This window comes from Echiichthys vipera (genome assembly GCF_963691815.1).
Source record: "Echiichthys vipera genome assembly, chromosome: 17".
Lineage (NCBI taxonomy): Eukaryota > Metazoa > Chordata > Actinopteri > Perciformes > Trachinidae > Echiichthys > Echiichthys vipera.
This window is the reverse complement of record NC_139842.1, coordinates 25,745,051-25,765,548: the sequence shown is the minus strand read 5'-3', so window position 1 is coordinate 25,765,548 and position 20,498 is coordinate 25,745,051. Positions and strand designations below refer to the sequence as shown.

General features: G+C 40.6%; 1 protein-coding gene across 1 annotated transcript; it reads right to left on the bottom strand.

The window, feature by feature from the left end:
* Positions 1-1,076: 1,076 nt before the first annotated feature.
* On the bottom strand, positions 1,077-19,337 carry LOC310960174 (growth hormone secretagogue receptor type 1; the record flags this gene model as incomplete). The annotated part of the gene is made up of 7 exons (XM_083931797.1): positions 1,077-1,239; positions 6,323-6,542; positions 7,164-7,244; positions 7,892-8,080; positions 8,477-8,753; positions 13,546-13,721; positions 19,202-19,337. 7 exons carry the CDS (start codon positions 19,335-19,337, stop codon positions 1,077-1,079), a joined length of 1,242 nt encoding a protein of 413 aa, XP_083787923.1.
* Between the last annotated feature and the right edge of the window lie 1,161 nt (positions 19,338-20,498).

Sequence of the window (20,498 nt, the reverse complement as noted above, 5' to 3'; positions counted from 1 at the left end):
CACACGCACACACACACACACACACACACACACACACAGAATATTACACATCTATATCTATACTTATAATTTGGACATTATTAAAGGAAACTAGAAGTTCTGCTGCTTCGGGCCTTGTTGGATCGATTTTAGTCATAAAAGAAAAAAGCAAAATTGCCCACTGTAAGTATTTTGCATACAAGGCTAACAGACAGGGAGAGGCTAAGGACACCGACAAGCCAATATGCAAAAAATGCTACAAAGTGGTGGCTACGAGGTCGAGTAGCACAACAAACGTTCTTTTCGAGAGGTCTGTAAAATCTGTAAATCTCCCATTTTAACAACATTGAAGCATCAAACAGTAGCCTCCTTTAAGTTATCATTAAGCTAGCGGCTAATGCTAATAAAAACGATACGTTAATGGCGGAGCTAAGCAGCAGACATCATAAGTCCTGCCCATCTAAGGTTAAGCGGCGCTGTTAATTTAACAGGCTGACACAAGTACATGTCTGAAAAGTCCCAGATTGAGCTGAGAAAAATCGACCAGCATTGAGATAGAAACAGTGGCAGCTGCTATACCAACTTTATTTAATCAGCAGAGATAATATGGTGCCAAGTCACTACAAACACAGCAGATAAACAGGACTGAAGCTGAATACATTAGCATGGACCAGATCCCTGACTAACAACAACTGATTCACTGACTGAATCCAGGGTTTAACCTCCTTCATGGAATCATTTAATGTCCACACAAATCCCTGAGCTCTACAACAAAAGAAAAAAAAAGATAATAGAGCAGCTTGGAGGAAGACCTTACTACTCATGCACCACTGACCTTTGAACCAGCAGAGCCACAGCTTCATTCATGTGTGTCACCAAATGTTTTTGTATTGCTCTAATTTTATTTATTTTTTTAAATCTGTATTTTAATCTTTTGTCATTTTCCCTCAGCCGTATTGAAAATGGTATCGAGTGTCGAGTATTTTCCTGGGTATTAGTATCGGAGTTTAAAATTTTAGTATTGTGACAACCGTAAAGGAGAGTGACACATGATCGATGCAAACCAAACACTACAATGATCTGACCGTGGTGTTTCCTCAAAAGAGGGTGTGGAGGTCACGGTTGAAGGCAAAACTCTGGTCCCGGGTTATACCGCTCTGCAGGGTGGAGTAGTGCTGCTCCAGTGCCCAGGACGAGTTCAGAGACAGCAGAGAGGCCAGTGAGGCATCCAGGGAGGCATCAGGAACCAGGCCTGCATGGCTGGAGAGTTAGGACATTCTTATATTATTACTATGCTGAGCCACCAAGTTATCCCTACTCTGGGGTTACAGTACTGTACGCACTGTTACATACTGTTCTGGTTGTTACAGTACAGTACTGAGCTAAGTTTACACTTTAGGCATTGACATAACATCTATAGATTAAGTTCACCCAAATCACAAAAACACATATTTAAGGACACACCAGGGACATCTATGTCGGACAAATACAGCCTGCCTAATAGCCACGAGACATTTTATCCAAAACCTGTCTCCCAACGTACAAAAACGACTAATATCTGTCATTTATAATGAGATTGCTCTTCTGAGCCCAGTCCCCACTGCCTCACCTAAAAGTGCATTGGAAAAGGATTTGGGGGTAGACATTACTAAGGTCCAGTGGAGGGAGATTTTAAATCTGGTTTACTCATCCTTGATTTGTGCTAGGTTAAGCCTATTACAGTGGAAGGTGCTTCATAGAGCCCATTTCACCAATGCTAAATTGGCTAAGATGTACCCTAGTCAAAGTGATGCTTGTAACCAATGTAAGCAGTCCCCAGCCGATGAGGCACACATGTTCTGGACGTGCCCCAAGCTTTTTGAATTTTTGTCCGATATATTTCAAACCCTCAAACAGGCTCTTAACACAAATGTGGAACCCAATCCCCTGACTGCTCTTTTCAGGCTTCCTCCGTCTAAAAATCTGCCCATTACTACACAACGTGTCGTGGCCTTTACCACCCTGCTCACCAGACGTAACATTCTCCTTAAATGGAAACATGTTTCTCCACAGACTCACAATAGTTGGATATGTGATATTTTGTTTAAGGTTAGAGAAGTTAAGGATTTCACAGAGGTGATCTCAGACAGCATTCCACAAAACCTGTGACCCACTGCTGGCTCTTATTAGTAATAGTCTTACTGTTACTCCTGATGATGCTGAGGACAATTCCTTCCTTTTCTTTTTCTTGAATTACTTTATTTATTTTGCTATTAGCTATAGTTTTTACTCTACTTGGTTTCATTGTACCTTACTTATCTACTTATGTTATATGTTATTTAATTACTTCGTTGGTTACTGTGACCACGTCTGACATGGGTTGTTGGGAGTGATAGTGGGATTTATGTTGGGGTTTTTATTTCTGTTCCTGTTTTTCATTTTAAGGCAGACGTGTTGAAACACTGTACAACTGTTATACTTGCTCTTGTTTGTCTGCAAAATTCAATAAAAACAATTAGGAGAAAAAAGACATACCTTGAGCAAAATGAGTGTGGCTGAGCATTTCTGCCCTGGAACTGCAGGGTAATGAGTCTTTAAATTCCAGTTTCAGACAGTTAGGGTTTCATACTTGACATATACCTAAGGAACCAATCCTGTGAACTTATGGCTGGGGAATTCTATAGTCTAATATCACCAAGGATAGGTTTACAGTTTAAAGCCCATTGCGTTTGGCACCAATGCACAAGGCACCGTTGAAAATCAGTGCCAAATGCACAAGAGCTGGTTTCATACTCATGGCATCAACATCAAAAGGAACTAGAGACCATCTTGCGATGGGATCACACCAGCTGCAACAGCAAACAGGGCCAAGGACATAAAGTTGGGTCCCAATGACCCCTTCAGTACTTTATAGCCCCTACCTCCAGAGAACTTGCTCAGACCACACACATCTTTGAACTCAGCCTTAATTTTTATTAACACACCTATAAAGCTTCGGGACTGCATCTTGCACAGTTATCGGGCCAGGGGAGTGATGTTCTACCCCCCTTCTGGTGCCCTTGCTTTTTGCACAGTTGTGATTCTATTACATCCTGTTCTGAGGGAGAATGTAGGGAACTACATGCTATCACAGACAGAAATATAAACACCTGGCAAAGTACTCAAGTTTACTTCTGGGTTAGGTTTCTCCAAATTAGCTTATAACCCTTAAACAAAGCACTGAACCCTTTCACCTGCTCTATCAGAGCTACTCAGAGGCCACCAGTGACAAAGTGCTGTCAAAACACTGTAACATTTGTTTTTTTATGTTAAACAAATGTCATTGTAGTTTTGTGTATTTTGATCACCTAGCAAACACAGTTTTGATTTTCTAGGTTTTATCAGGAGGAGGGAAGGCATAAGTATGTCCAGAGTCTGTAAGCATAAAATACTATAATGCTACAATATATCACTCTTTCAACACACACACACACACACACACACACACACACACACACACACACATTCAGTGCAAAAAAAGAAGAGGATGAGGCAAACTTGGTAGGTTGGTCAACATTTTTACATAAATACATTTCAAGCCAGGTCCCTGATAACCAAACAAATAAACATAACCAAAACTGAACACTTTGCATTTGATCTCAGGGGATGACTCATTAAATAAATACAGCAGATTTTATAAGGTTCACAGTAATAGCATTCATAACAATAATATCAGCCATTTTGCAAAAAACTATGACTTCAGACACTAGAAAGAAAATGATTAATACAAAAGTTCATCCTGATTTCTGAAATGATATACTCTATACTATACTACTATAGTGTACTATTACTAGTTTTAAATAAAATGTTTTAGCATTTCTCATACTGATTTGGTTTGTCATAGAGTGTGTACTTTATATATACTGTATATATGTGCGTACACGAATATATACTTTCTAAAAATAAACACAGACCTGATTTCATGGCAGAAATGGCTTGATTTACAGACACAATCAAATCAATTGTCCATTGCCCAAGGCCAATCTGTCCACCAAACTTTAGAAAATCCATTCTGAGGTGTTTCCTGCTGACAGACAGAGAGACTAACATGGGTGAAAACATAACCTCCTTCCCAGAGGTGATAAAACCTGAATCGAATATAAGCATTTATATCAGTATCTGACACATCAGGACACGTAATGTAAGATATATTACATCAAAACACATCAGCCGTATGAAACTACATAAATAAAAATGATAGCCCTATTCAGTGTGTGTGTGTGTGTGTGTGTGTCTCTGTGTGTGTGTGTGTGTGTGTGTGTGTGTGTGTGTGTGTGTGTGTGTGTGTGTGTGTGTGTGTGTGTGTGTGTGTGTGTGTGTGTGTGGTGTGTGTGCGCTTGTGAATCTGTATGTGTGAACATATTTTGGGCAGACCACTGTAATTTAACTTTACTTATGTATACATTAAACTTCTTCTGTATAAAATACATATTGTGTAAATAGACACATTCTCATTAGCCCTACTTTAAACATTAAGACATAAGATTCTCACTGAACCAGATTGCAATGTATAACGTTTGGCTGGGTTTTGTATGTTTTTTTTCTATTCCTAGTACAATATTGACATCCTGTGCATACTGGCCATGAAGTGATTCTTATTCTGGTGTGACTACAGTGTAGTTTCAACATTATTCATGATATTACGAGGATTATAAGGTTACATTTTTTTTGTTTTAATCAATCACAAAACACAGAGAAATGTGCTCGAAAGCGAGGCGATTCAAGCCCGAGGGAATTTTTAGATTAGGTTTGGGCAGAGAATCAAAACTCTAATCCAAACCTTACCTTTTAAAGATGTAATATGTAATAAGTATTGCTTACTGTTAGTAAACACACAACGCATTAAGAGTCGTTACCTCCTCTCCTCAAGACAAACAACACACACACACACACACACACACACACACACACACACACACACACACACACACACACACACACACACACACACACACACACACACACACACACACACACACACACACACACACACACACACACACACACACACATTGTGTTATTGGCTGGGGGATTACACACACGTGGGCCAAGTCTACGCCCAGAAACTTCACTGTCCAACTCAAAATAACAAGTGAAAAGAAAATCCAAGCAGGATTCAGGGACTCTGTAGATACAGACACAACCATACACTTCTAGTAGGTCATAAGTGATTACTTTTGTATTAGTTTATAAGTTGTTTTTTTTAGGATTATACCACATATCATACCTTATAAGTTTGCAAAGATACTGGACTTTTCACTGAGATTTTGACCAGCCATAGAAGTAACATGAGTACAGTAACATGCAACATAACATTAATACATAATAAATGTTCCATGTACTGGTGCCAGTGTCAGACTGCACAACAGCGGGCTGTAGCACTGGGACATCTCACTGAATCCGTTATAAATAATATATTTTTTATTCACTGTCCAAGTTAATTTACAGATCTTATAAAAGATTAAGTTGGCGTAGTCAAAACTTATAGTTAATTTAAATTTTCTGTTGTTGTTTACATCAGTGATCTTGGTAAACTCACCAGTAAAGCTAACCTGACTCAGCTAGATGGATTTATCTGCATTTGCTCAGCATATCCATCTGGGAACTCTTGTTTGGAGATCTTTTGGGAAGGGGCGAAAATACTGGTTGCTGATTGGATAAACCATTTGTCTATCACTAACATACGTGCCAAATCAACCAATCAGATGAACAAAGCATATGACATAACAGCGTCGAGGCAAAGCTCAGAAAGTAAACAACATGTTGGTAAAGAACATTTGTGTAACGCAAATTTACGGATCAAAGGCCCAATTTCAGCCATTCCATATTCAACAGAAGGATCCAGAGAAAAAAGAGTTAGTGAGCGGCTTGCTCCATAACTGCTCATCTCATCCGTGGAAGCCTCCATGTTGTCTACACTGAACAGTCGCTTCTTGTTTCATCACTTAAATCCGCCTCAAAACCAACGCTGATTGGTTCGGTTGCTTGGCAAACTCCTCCAAATTTTCTTCGCCATACGTTACCAGACTGATCTGTGAGTAAAACACAATGGAGCTTGCGAGACCATCCTAATCTTGTGCGGCTACAGTAAGGCAGCAATTTATTGAGAAACACAAAAAGCCCTTTTGTATCTATAAATCAAACTCTTTAATTACAAGTGTCAGTATGCTGTGATTTATATGGTCATGAGCATTGCAGAACTTCTTGTGGCCATGATACATATTTTACCCTTACCAAGAGGTTCAGGTTTACAGAGGCCACAATGTGTTTGCTTGATTATTTCCATTTTTGCATCTATTTCTGCACATACAGTATTTGCCCTTACAAAGTGGTCGTGGAGTGTCGTGTTGTGAGTGTGTGCAGGCGATGAGACTCTGTGTGTGTGTAAGTTGTGTGTATGAGGCTGTGTACAGCATGTCTATACCTGGCAGACATCAAATTGTAAAGTAAAGGATTGACAGCAGCACTGAGGTAGAAGAGGACAGAGGACACCAGGTTGAAATACTGAGACAGATAGTATAAAAAATACAAGTGTGCGTCAGAGTGTGTGTATGTATTGTCGAAGCGAGTGTCATTGTGTGTGTTATCATTGTACAGGTTGGTGTGTGTCACAGGTGTGTTATTTTGTGAGTTTATGCAAATGAGTGTCCTGTTTTGTATGTTAGTGAGTGTGTGTATGTCTGGTGTGGTGCTTGTGTCAGTGTGGAAAGTAATATGTGAATTTGATACTTGATTGTTTGTGTCCGTAAATCTGCCCAGGTGTATATCAACATGTGCTGTATCATTGTCAGTCGGTGCTTCCGTTTCAGTGCTACGATGCAGATTTTTTGTGCTTGTGCCAGTGTTTATGTGTTGCTCTAAGTGTTTGTCTGTCCTCATATCATCAGATTGTGTGCCTATGTCTGTTTCTGTGTCTGCCAAATGTGTGTCTCCATCAGTGTGTGTGTCAATTTTGAATTTGCTCTTTGCACAGGTGTTACAGAATATTTCCTCTCTCTGTGTGTGAGTGTGTGCAGTCATCTTTCCAGTCGTGACATGCATGTCTGAGTCTGAGTGGCTCATGGGTTTGATAACAGTGTGTATGTTGATATTTCTGTCCATGCTGACGTCATCTTTAATGTTTAACTGTGAGTTTGTGTCCGTGTATGCTTCATGTCCGTCAGAACTGGTGCCCAGAGAAAGCGAGAAAATGGTCCGACCCACATGGAAGGGCAGCCAGCACAGGACAAATGCCAAGACAATCACTCCTGGAGGAGGATAGGACACACAAGGGCAGGATGAAGAGAAAAACACAGGGGGAGAACATTAGAATCAATAATACAGCAACATGGGGAAAGATGTCTCTGATGCTGCGATCACACCGCCCATGATTGACGCGGTAGAAGCAGCGTGATTACATATCCCGGTCTGATCTACAGGAGAGCCGCGGAGGCAGGTCAGCACCCTCTACAGCTACGGAGATTATCCCTGACGGCCGGATTTCACTGCAACACAACGGCTCTTTTAAGAGCCACACACTTCATCTAAGAACTAATTTCTGTTATTTTAAGCATTAAGATCGCTGCTACTAGCCTCACTTCCCATTTTATCACCACAGCAGAGTAGAGCTGCAGGCAGCTTGCCGCCGGTTGCTACCTAACTGCCTCAATACTCTGAACGAGCCACTGGGGCAATGCTCTAAATGTGATCCAGGTATGATCAAGCAGCCCGTTACCCGCGTTACTTGCGATTTCATCGCATATATCACGTGCGGTGTGATTGCAGCTTTACATAGCTGGCCCTGCTTAGCTTGTGGCTAATCAGTGATCCATATTCACCTGGAAACTGTTGCAACAAGTTGCATGTTAATGTCTGGTGTGAACAGGGTGTGTGTTGGTGACTGTGTGTTTCTCACCCAGCATTTTGACAGTGTGCCGGTGACTCTGGTCTCTACGGCTGCTTTGAGGACGGAGCCACAGTGTCCGTCCAATCAGGCTGTAGACCAGTCCCAGAATGCAGAGGGGTACCAGGAAGTACAAGTTGGAGAGAACCATCATGGCTGACAACAGGCCAGAGGAGACGGCATAGTGCGTGCAGCGGCACTCTCTGTTGTCAATCTCTCCTCTGTGGCCAATATTAATGCCTTCTTCCATTTCTTCTCCCTCATCTTCTTTAATTTTATTTTGAAGCTCTCCCTCAACTTCCATCTCTCCTTTTTCTTTGCTGCCTCCCTCATCTGCAAGTTTCATTTTATCTCCATCTCCTTGTTTCCTCTCATCTCTTTCTTCTATTTCCACTTTTCTCTCTATTTTCTCTCCAAACCATTTTATCTCCCCAACTCTTTCACCCCATTCCATTTTATCTTTTTCTCCCCACTTTATTCCCTCTAGTCCTTCATCAATTGAGGCCATGTGTCCACTTCCTCCTTCCCCTCCACCTATCATAAATCCTCCCTGTTCCCCTTCCTTGCCGGTCCGCCTTCCATCCTCTCTCCATCTACTCGGCCCTTGCTCCTCTCCCCCAACTTCCTCCACTCCAACCATGACCAACACCGGCGCTGCACTAACAGCTGCACACAGCCAGAGACAGCCAATGAGAGCCCTGGTTCTGCGCCGTGTCACCAGGGTCTTGGCTGTGATTGGCCAGCAGACTGCAAGGTACCTCTCGAGGGAGAGAAAGGTGATGTGGAGGATGGTACAGAAGGTGCAGCACTCTGACAGGAACATTGTCAGCTTACATGCAAGGTCTCCTAGGGGCCAGGGTCTGGGCCTCCAGAGCTGGAAGAGAGAGAACAATTATTTTATTCCCATAACATTTTCATTTTCACCTTGATTCCACTTCATGAAAACATGGCTGTCCGCAACAAAGCACATAGTGCACTAACCATGAGCTGTGTCGCAAATAGCGCCATCTTGGGAATTGCGGAATGCATTGTTGGAATACAATATGGTGATGCACCGTAGGAATGAATGGGACCTGACAGCCACCTCTGCGCCTCAGCATCCATCTACTTCTCCATAACTTGGCATATACAGTTGATATTTATTCATGTATTAGTGGAGCAGATCGGTGTGCACTGTACATGTAACGTGGACTGGTGTAGGTGAAGGTTATGGTCCAGCAGTGGTAGCGGTAGCTTCGGTTAGCTGAAGGACTGACAGGCAACATGTGGGATTTCTGCACGGCACTTTTGTTATAATAAACATAGACCATACCGAGCCAGGTCTTCATAGCACTATCTCTCATAAGTTTACATACATACATGAACAGGCCTGGCTCTTACACCAGCACATTACAAAAAGAAAAGAAAGTAAAGGGAGCCGTCACTTGTGTGTGGAGATGTCTGCTCTTCTTCATGTCCCACACTACACAGTAAACAACAGAGGCACATTAAATAAAGCTGTTACAATATGCAGCAATGATTGTTGGTTAAAATCCAATATATACATAGATTTAGTTACCGATGATTACTAGGCTATATTCATTCATTGCAGAAGGCTAAAATGTATAAATGAATAAATAAAAATTGTCAGAGTAACCTATTTATTGATGACCAAACAGATGAGCAGACAGCCAACGAGCACATCAAACAGTTATTAGACTACTGATTACATTATGATTCTTACTTTTTTAAAGTATGTTTCTATACTACTCTGTAATAGATGTGGATAGCTTGTTGGGCTGTCTGTGTAGCCATGGGAATAGAAAAAACATGCTGCACGGCAACAGGCACTTAAATCATCTTTCAGAGTGTTTGAGACAGTACTGAAGTGATTTTTAAGTTGGATATTCACGATTATTCACTCAGGTTCCAGTTGCAAATTCTTACAAATCAGTTTTTAGCGATTCAGTGCAATGCTCTGGGAGGTGAGCTAACCGTCCTCCTGCTGCTAACACAGCTGGGACGGGAGTGAATATCTAATAATAATCTATTATTACCTGTTTTTAGCGAAACCGATGGTCGCTAGTGACTGTTTTCAGCATGCTGTTGCTAGCTACTTGTTGGAAAAGAGTTGGCAACACTGACCACGAGAGAGTACCAGCCCAAACAGTGAGACTGAACATAACTGACCGGCATCATGTTGGTTTAATGCTGTAAAATAAATTACAATCATATTTACAATAACGCTTACTGTCTGCGAATCACTTTATCAGCCAACGCCACGAAGCAAGCGACAGCACATAAATGCCGCACAGCTGAGCCACAGCCAGCTTTGGTTTCAGCGAGCTAACATTAGCAAGAAAGCTAACAATTTGTCTGAAAAGCAAACAATCAGCTAACATCAGCCAGCTAAAACACAATATGTTTTACATGTCAGTGTTTCCTCTAGGATTTTTATCAGCATCAAGGGAAAAGGGTTTTGCTGTACCACCACAGATCCCACACCACCCTGTGTCCGACAGATTATCACTGTTGGCTGTAGGCAAGCTGAAAAGGGGCGAGGGACTCAACATCCTTTGGAGTTTCTCCGAAAAGGCAACAGAGAAAGTTGGTGGTCTTAATAATTAAGTTATGTAACAACCCGTTTGCCGACTGACAATAAAAAACAATTATTACATGGAAAACATTACACACAGGAGTTTGCCAATTCTTAAACATATCTTTGTTTTAAAATTATCTTAAAAATACATTTATGAAAAATCCCCAATCCTTGAAGTTCCACCCCAGACATGTTTTAAAATGTTAAAAACTGGGGACAGCCTGGTGAAGCCTACCTGCCTTTGGTAACCACACAAATCATTGCCTGCTTTTCTACATTGAGTTAGCCTATGACTGGCCATAAATAATAGAATATTTTGTTTCATTTCTTTAGAAATGTCATTTGTACTTTGTTTTTAAACATAAAGGGTTTTTAATTTGAAACACAAACATGTAGTGTTGACTTAAATATAAATAGGATTATTTATGTTTTTTTGTGACAATCTTTACACATCGAAAGTCATATTGACATAATGACAACACTTTCACTACAGTATCGAAGGACCACTGAAATTCGATCTGCTGTGAACCATGCTTGTCATAGTAAAAGTAGGCGAGACCTCAAATCTCTAGATGTTACCTAGTCAACACGCTGCAGAGCCGCACTTCTCAGTAGTGTGGCTGCTCCAACCTGTTAACATGGTCACCAAAAAAGCAATAGGTTCAGCGACGCAAATGTGTGTGCTGCTCACGCCGACAGTGTAGCACAGGTATAAGAAGTAGTCGCTTAAACTAGCATGACTGCTTAGTGTGTATACAGGCGGTTTTCCGAATGTCAGATCTCCCGCTGTCTTAATGTAATGTGAGTCTCGAGTCTTGTAATGTGAGTCTTGTTATGTCACATATCACAGCTCAGAACACTGAAAGTGGAATGAAAAATTAACTCGACTTAGCGTTTGCGACCTGTTTCTGTCTCAGCAACAAACTCTCACGAGATCTGGAAACACAGCTAACGTACATTCACGAACGCCTCGGATAAGTAAGTTTTGTACTGCCAAACATGGCTGTTAGCTGTGTAAACATTTAGTGTTGGCAAAAGATAATATAAATACATTCGAAAATATAACCTTTCATCCATTCACATGACTTTCACTACACTTGAATGAAGCCACACCCACTTAGAAGACAGGAAGTGTACACCATTTCATTCCATTGGCACTGACTGAAAGCCGCCATCTTTAGCGTATGCAACCTTTAATAGTACCCCTGTGTCACCACTTTCCACTTACAAATTGAGGGGACAGAGTCTGAGGGGTAGCCTGGTTCCAGACCTCTGACATCTTTGATTTTTTTTCTGCAATCAAATGGTGTTTCTCAATTTAGAAGAATAATCAAAGTTTTTTATTAAGATGTTGATTTGTTGTGCAAGAGCCAGAAAAATTACTACAAAAATAGTACACGTGTACAAATGTGTACCAATGAGTTTGACACAGCTGTACAGGATCTATGTTAACTAAACATGATGTTGACATTAGGATATACCAGTCACTATTAATTGTTTTTTTTAATTGAGGAAAGGAGACATTATTCTTAAAAGTCCCTGAACCCCCACTCAGGTGTTTTTAGTGAACTGGTTGATTAGTCCTCTTCTCAGGACTGTGTGGGTGTGTCTAAGGTGATTGATTGACATCTTCCTGAGTCTCCTGTTAGCTTTGTTACACCTGTTAAGGCGGGACAAAGTACACCTTTATCATTCTTAGTGGTAGACGGACATTTATGACCTCATAAATTCCCAGCAAAATCTCATCAAAGCCCCGCCCACTTTCAACTCAATTCAATTCAATTCAATTTTATTTATAGTGTCAAATCATAACAAAAGTCAACTCAGGACACTTTACAGAGGTAAAGACCACACTCTATGACTTATTTCTGATTTACATAGACCCAACAATTCCTCTATAGAGTACTGTGGCAGTGAAAACCTTCCCTATAACAGGCAGGAACGTCGGACAGACCCAGCTCTGTGGAGGATGGACATCTGTCTGCACCAGTTGGGGAGGAAGAAAAGAAGAGAGAGAGATAGAAAAGATGCATAGATGGACAGAGAGAGACCAAGACAGACCCACAGAACCCAAGCAGAGGTCTAATCAGCCTGACTAACTGGGGCTTTTAACCATAAAATATTGTTAATTTTATTATCATTATTATTATCATTATTATTGTTATTATTATTATTATTATTATTATCACATAATTTGATATTCCATTGCATTGAGGACAGAAAGGAAGTGGCAGCCACTCACTGTGCAATTAATAATCTACTCTTACAGACACTTCTTTTCTTTGTGCAATAACTTTATCCACCACTTAAGTGCAATCATTTAATCCTTCTGCTCATTTCTGTCGTATACAGTCATACATATTTGATCTTATACATTTTCCCTACATTTAACTTATCTGACTCAACTTTCTATGAATTTTATTTGACCTGTTTTCTTCTATCTACCTCATTTATATTTGACTAAGAGCTTATTGTTTTTTTATACTTTCTGTATTTATTTAAGAGTTTATTGGTTATCTTAAACTGTATTTTTTTATACCTTCCTTGTGTTTTTGTAAGCTGCTTGAAATTAATTTCTTTGCGGGAGTCATCCCAAAGGATCAATAAAGAGAAGTCTAAGTCTAAGTCTTAAGAAAGGAGTAAAGGAAATGAACTAAGTGCACTCTGGGTATAACACAACCCTTGAGTGTAAAAGAAGAAAACATAGGGGCGGCCAGTGGCATAGTGGTTTGAGCAGTCACCCCATGTAAAGAGGCTGAAGGTCCTCTAACCCCATTTCCAGTCTGTCCTATCTAATAAAAGGCTTGAAAACTGCCAAAAAAAATATTAATCTTAAAAAAAAAAAAAGAAGGAGAAGAACAAAGCTTAATTTGTCAGCAGGGATTCCCCTGAGGGGAAACAAGGGCATGTTTAAATCACTACTGGAGCAAAATTTTCCAAAAGTAAGCAAATGCATCATGCCCCATTCTTCATTCACATCAGCCATCGACAAATTTCTTCCTGAACATCAGTATCTGGTCAGACTATAGTGTATATCCCCATAACATGCATGGCAACAGGTACACCTTGTGTATGTGTGTGCATGTACCTTATACAGATCCAGAGGCAGCAGTAGGAGTATCAACAGATCACTGACAGCCATGCTGCTCAGGTAAAGGTAGGTAGAGCTTCTCATGTGAGGGCGGAGCCAAACCACCAGAATTGTTAGTGTATTTCCCAGAAGGCCGAAGAGCATCAGTGGAATGTAAATGACAGTCACACACACTAGAATATGAAATATTGATATGTTTTATCAGAACCACTTTGTATTCATTTCAGAACTGTGAACACTGTCAAAACCGTATATAAATGAAATGAACATTTTTGAATTTCACTGCACCATGCACTTATAATTACTAGAACAATTAGCCTGTGGAAATTAAAAAGAATAATTTGACATTCCGGGAGATATGCTAGCCTGGCTCCATCAAAAGGTTGATAAATCCATAGCATCACATCTAAAGTTCATTAATGAACATGTTATATCTCCAGAAACCAAAGTGCATAATTACCGCGGTGGTTTAACACAGGGTTATACCTCTATACCGCTATCTTTTCCCATATTTACAATCTCTATACTTACTATCAAACACGGGCAAAATACTAAAAAAACATAATCATAAAAAGTGGTTAGGCCCTAAATGCTGCACACAAGTATGTGACGCCACTGTTTTCAACTGAGCCCTGGTGGCATACAGTGGAGATCAAAATTAAACTAACAAATAAATACTTTATTCTGAAATACTGTTGTTTTTACCGTCCAGAATTTGATAGAATATCAGCTGTGGCTGTACCACTGCAGTACTAGCATGTTTTTTTTAAATTATTATTTTTTTGCACTTTTTCAAGACTTTTATTAGATAGGACGGACAGGAAATGGGGTGAGAGAGAGAGAGGGGGAGACATGCAGCAAAGGGCTGCAGATCGGAGTCGAACCTGTGGACACTTCAGACTCCTTACATGGGGCGACTGCTTTAACCACTCAGCCTCCGGTCGCCCTCTAGGATGTTTCTTTAACTAACCAAGGCACTTCAACAAAAACTTTTATTTTGTGAAAAAAGCAGTGATCAAAATTAGAGAACACTTTCAGATTCCTCCCAGTTATTGGTGTTAATCTGCACCTGGTGACAGTTGACTTCATTGTTGGACACACCCTGTTTATCTGCAGCTCTCCTGGTTACTCTACAAGACGGGAAGCTGCTCTAAGGAGACTGAAACCCTGAGACACCAGGTTTTACAGATGAAGGTTAAAGGGATGACCCTCTCAACCATTAGATTAGATTAGATTATAAAATTGTATTAATCCCCAAGGGGAAACTACTTTGCCACCAGCTAAAACACATACATCCACTTGACATATAATAGATAGAGTTCCATTGCACAGCTGTTTTTGACATTGTTAGATCATTTAGACATAATATACAACAGAGTACTCAACATAAGAAAATAGCAGCAGAGAAATTAATAAAAATATAAATAAATCAATATACGCCTCAAGAAGATAAAAGTAACAAACAACCGTTAGTTAGCAAGCGTTGTTAAACAAATCTGACTGCTGCAGGACAATAATATTAAGGTAAGGATAGAGCACAGTTGTTCAGCACAGACTTTTAAGGTGCAGGTGTGAACACCATCAGGGCCAGCAGACTTGTTGGCCCTAATATGCTTTAATTGCTGGCGCACATCCTCAGTTTTTATAACAATACATGGGCTACAGTCCTCCGAGGTGCTTTGCGCAAGAGAAGAGAAAATGTTTTAGTGTGTCTCAACAGAATGCATTAGCATTATTTGCCATTATGCCTGAACCCCAACAACTCTGATTTTTGGTCCCATAAACAGTGATGGACTTCATACCGTTCCAGAGGTCTCTTGTGTTTCCCCTGTCTTATTACTGCTTTCAATGTTCTTTACGCATCTCTGATTCTGTCTTTATCCCCACTGTAAAAAGCTGCTTTTTTCATGTTAATAACAGCTTTCACTTCACTTGTTACCCAAGGTTTATTATTGGGGAATATTCAGATTTTCTAACGGTAAATGACCAATTCGACACAGTAGTAAATATAACAAGTCACTCTGTCAGATATACTGTTCACCTCACTGTCCCCATCAATAAACACGCTTCAGTCAGTGCATTCAAAGCATCACTCGCGTCATCTGGCCAGATGCTCACAGTCTTGGATGTAGTAGGAAGTTTCCATATCACCGGTGAATATTTGAGCATCAAATATATAAGATTGTGGTCCGAGTTGCCCAGCGGTGGAAGGAACTTTGCCACAAATCTCTCCTTAACATTCAAATAGAACAAATCAAGAGATTTGTTGCTCCTTGTGGAAAAAGATGCAAGACGGGAGAGCGGAGGAGAGAGAGCAGTGGTTGTCCAGTCCACATTTATTATAACCAGTGGGTCCGGGGAGGAGCACTGCAAGTCTTGCGTAATCCTCGATATTGTGTCTGCAGCCTGTTTGCCGTTGAGAGCAACTCAATGCAAAAAGTTCAATGTTACAGCCGATCGCTCTTGAGACAGGCTGTCAACTCATCCGTCTTGTTTACTAATGATCGGACATTCCCCATAATAACAGAAGGCAGGACAGGATGAATCCATTCTGGCGGCTCATGGCCCCGATGCCACCTCTATGGCCTCTTTTCCTTACTCGTGTACCTGCCTTAGGTTTGATTTCCAGCAACATCCGCCGCGGCAATACGCCGCAGCACAAAGAGCTCCTCCCGGGTGTAGGTGACAGGCAGGCCTGGTGTTGGTTCCATGCTAGCTTGATATGTTTGAGAAACTTTCTAAACAATAACGATCCACAGTCACAGGAGGCAAGCAGATGCACGATTGTTGAGTACAGCCATAATCATGTCATTGGTGATCAATTATGCCAGTAATTAGTGGCAAGTGGTCAAAACACAAAAAAAACACAAAAACCCTAAAAACAACATAGAAACAAAGCAGTCACACACAGGGGGCTGAGTTGCTTGCAAGGGGGCGCACCTCGAAAGGGGAGCCATCAGAGAGAGGTTGGGCATTCCAAGTCTGTGATTTCAAGAATATTGAAACTTTACAAGGACACAGATTCATTAAAGTCCATTCATCCTCGTAAAACAAGTGCACGGGAGGACAGGATTATGAGAAGACTCTCAATGGGGAATCAGTTCAACACTGCAGCTGGAGTCGCTCGACAGTACAGTGCTGAAATGGACAAGGATCTGTCTCTGAACACAGTGTTTCATCATTTAAGACATTTTGGAGTGAAAGCCCACTCTGCAGTGACCAAATTTCTCATCAGCAGAAAGAATAAAAAGGCTAGACTTGCCTTTGCTGAGGACCATGTTGTGTGGACAGAGAACTGGTCCAGAGTGACTTCAGTGATGAGAGGATGTTCAATTTATTTGGGTCTGATGGAAACATTATGTTGGGCATAGGACTGTGGAAAGACCAACGTGTGTAAAGAAGTCAGTTAAATTTGGAGGAGGAAGTGGGGGGTTTGGGGGATGTTTTCTGCAGCAGGAGTTGGGCCTCTTGTACAGCTCCATGGCAGGGGGAATGCAAATGTTTATGTGAACCTCCTTCAGCAACATGCAACACTTCACTGCAACTGTCTCCCAATCAGCTGCAATTTTCATGCAGGACAAAGCCCCCTGTCACACTGTTAAAAAGGTTAAGCAGTTCCTTGAAGCTAAGAATATTGAAACAATGAAATAGCCAGTCCAGAGTCCAGATCTAAACTGAAGTCATTCAAAGCTGTGGCCTCTACATTTCCTATTCATTTTTTAATCCTATAGCCCGAAGAAGTTTTGGAACCAACAGAGACGCTAAAAGAGCTCGGACTGCTCCGTCGGCCTGCTCTCACACTGGACTCGCCTGCTACCCCTCCCCCAGAAAGTAGGCATCGGAAGCGGTGTGCGAGGACAACGAAGAGGGGCAAGCGTGGAGGTATCCAAGCCAGGCTAGAGGCTAGTCCAACTCACCCAGCCATTCCATCTATCCTCCTGGCAAATGTGCGATCATTGGACAATAAAATGGACCACATCCGACTACTGAGATCAGCGAATCGAAAAAGTGAGTAACTGCTGTATGCTTGTATTCACAGAAACATGGCTAAATGACAACATTCCCGACTCTGCTGTACAACTGGAGCAGCTAGCATGATACCTAGCGGACAGAGCCCTCGTGGAAGGAGGCAAGACCCGTGGCGGAAGGATCTGTGTTTTCATCCGAGATGCGTGGTACTGGGACACGACGGTGGTATGCAAACACTGTTCTCCACTGGCGGAGTTTATGATCATAAAGTGTCGTCCTTTCTATCTGCCCAGAGAGATGACTGTGATTCTACTAGCTGCAGTCTACATCCCTCCCACTAACAACAACAGTGATAGAAACGCTGCACTTAATGAACTGTACCAAGCCATCAGTGAAGAAAAAAGAGCCCATCCAGATGGTTTCACTATTCTTGCAGGAGATTCTAACCATGCTGATCTCTGTAGACTGTACTGCCGAAATTTCACAAGCATGTTAACTTTCCAACAAGGGGAGTTAACACCTTGGATCTGGTCTACACCACACACAAAGAAGCGTACAAAGCCACCCCCCTCCCCCACATTGGTCTATCTGACCACCTCACTGTTGATAATGCCAGCAGACAGACAAACTATCACGACCCACAGGAGTTCAGCAGCTGTTAGGCTGCTGAACTCTCTCCCCTCTCTACCCTCAGCCAGACCCAGCAGGGCGTCAAGAAGATAAAAAAACGTCCAAGAGACATCCTGAACTCATAACAGACACACAGAAAATGACTATGCAATTTGCACATATGGACCTGCTGCTATCAATCGTTTTGCACTAAAACAAAACATAAAAAAATAAAAGTATTATATTTACACATCTTTGGCTGATAATGTTTCACAGACACTACTTTCTCCCAGTAATCTGCTGAAACATCAAATTGTTTACATCCATATCATATATATATATATATATATATATATATATATATATATATATATATATATATATATATATATATATATATATATATTATTCTTTCAAGACCTGCTGTAAGAGTATTATGCCACCATCTGCACTTTTATTATTATTTGTTGCTATTACTATTGTATTTTGTTGTTGTTACTATAGCAGTTAGATAATTGATGTTGTGTCACCTACCATTTGGTTCTTGCCACTTTACTAATTGTGTCTTGTCTTTGCCTTGTCTAGTCTACGCATGGGGATACTAAGAAACGCAATTTCGATTCCTTGTATGTCTTGTTCAAGTGAAGAATTGACAGTTAAGCTGACTCTGACTTTGACTTTGACTTTGAAAACATTGTTGAAATCTTCTCTTCTGACACAGTGGTTACTGTTCTCTAATTTTGCTCACTGTTTTTTTCACAGAATAAAGGTTTTTGTTGAAGTGCCTTGGTTATTTAAAAAAACATGCTAGTACAGCAGTGGTATAGACACAGCTGATATTCTATCAAATTCTGGACAATAAAAGATAACAGGTAAAAATAAGTCACTTACTTCACTGATCTCCACTTTAGATCATGTAACTCCGCAAGAAAGCAATTAAGCATATTTCCCAAAATGTTGAACTTTTCCCTTAATTTCACAGTAAAGAGGGAAGCTAATTAATAAAGGAGTTTGGATTTGCACTGCTCAGACACCACAAGTTCCTTAAATCAAACAAAATCATAATTTTACCCACCTAACTCAATCAATCCAAAGACAGGTTCCTCCCACTGGCACTCTTGGTTCACGCAGTCCTCCAGGAAGCCAGATGCGAGGCCACAGTTTTCTTCTTCACAGCCACTGCCCATGTCTCCCAACTCCATAAGATCCATCATGGCACAGGGTGGGGTTGGACAGAAAAAATAAAAGCAGAGAAAGCAGCGGGGGAGAGGTGTTTGTCCCCCAGGTTACAGGGCGCAGAGGTGACGCTCAGCGATGGATTTCCTATGACGCTCAATCACAGCTAACACTGAAGGGGGTGGTCTGGGTGGAAAAGTGTTGTCTAGTCAGGACAAAAGAAAAACAACATGAACACACATTTACAATACATCACATCACAAATGTCATACTACATATATAAATAAACACACGTGCAGTTATGCATGCATAAAGGATGTGTACTATCAGACAGGTAAATGAACACTACATGCCATTGTGAATGTTATATTTATGTATATGTATGAGTTCCAAATCCCTAAAAGATGAATCTTTATTAACACTCAGATGTAAGAACACATCTTCAAGATAAACACAGTTAAGGTCCATTTATCAAATATTTAAATGCTATTTAATCCCTGACTATTTGTTGTTGTTGTTGTTGTTGTTTTTTAGCACTGAAACCATCACTATCAATGAGAATAAACTTATAAAAAACATTTTGGCATTCACCCACAAAACAATCCACATAAAACTGTACATTAGTTTTTACAGCTATAAAAAAACAAATAAATTATTAAATAATATACTCACTGTCTGAGAGGAGCTTCAGTGTCTGCTGTATCTCTCTGCTGCGGTCACACACTTGTGCTTTAGCCATGACTTACACACACACACACACACACACACACACATCTATCTCGACCCTCACTCACTATCCCCTCTTATCTCTCTCTCTTCCTCTCCTTCTCATCTTTTACTGTCTGCGCTATTATGTCGCTTTATAGGAGTAAATGTTCACCCACAGGTATATTTATCACAAGTTCCTGTAAGAAAGAGGTTTATAGGAACTTGCTGTGTAATATCCATGTCATAATAGTTTTAAGACCAGGATATCTTGAAACTCTTAAAATGCTGTTTCATCAGTTTCTTTAATAAACACTGTAGCAATACAATATTACAAGTAAAAGTCCTGCATTCCCATTATTACAGTGATGTCCGTTAAGTAAAAGTACAGTAGTATTATTAGCTTAATGTACTTAAAGTATCAAAAGCAAAAGTGCTCATTCTGCAGAAAAATGGACCCTGTGAGTGAAATATTATCACATATTACAACG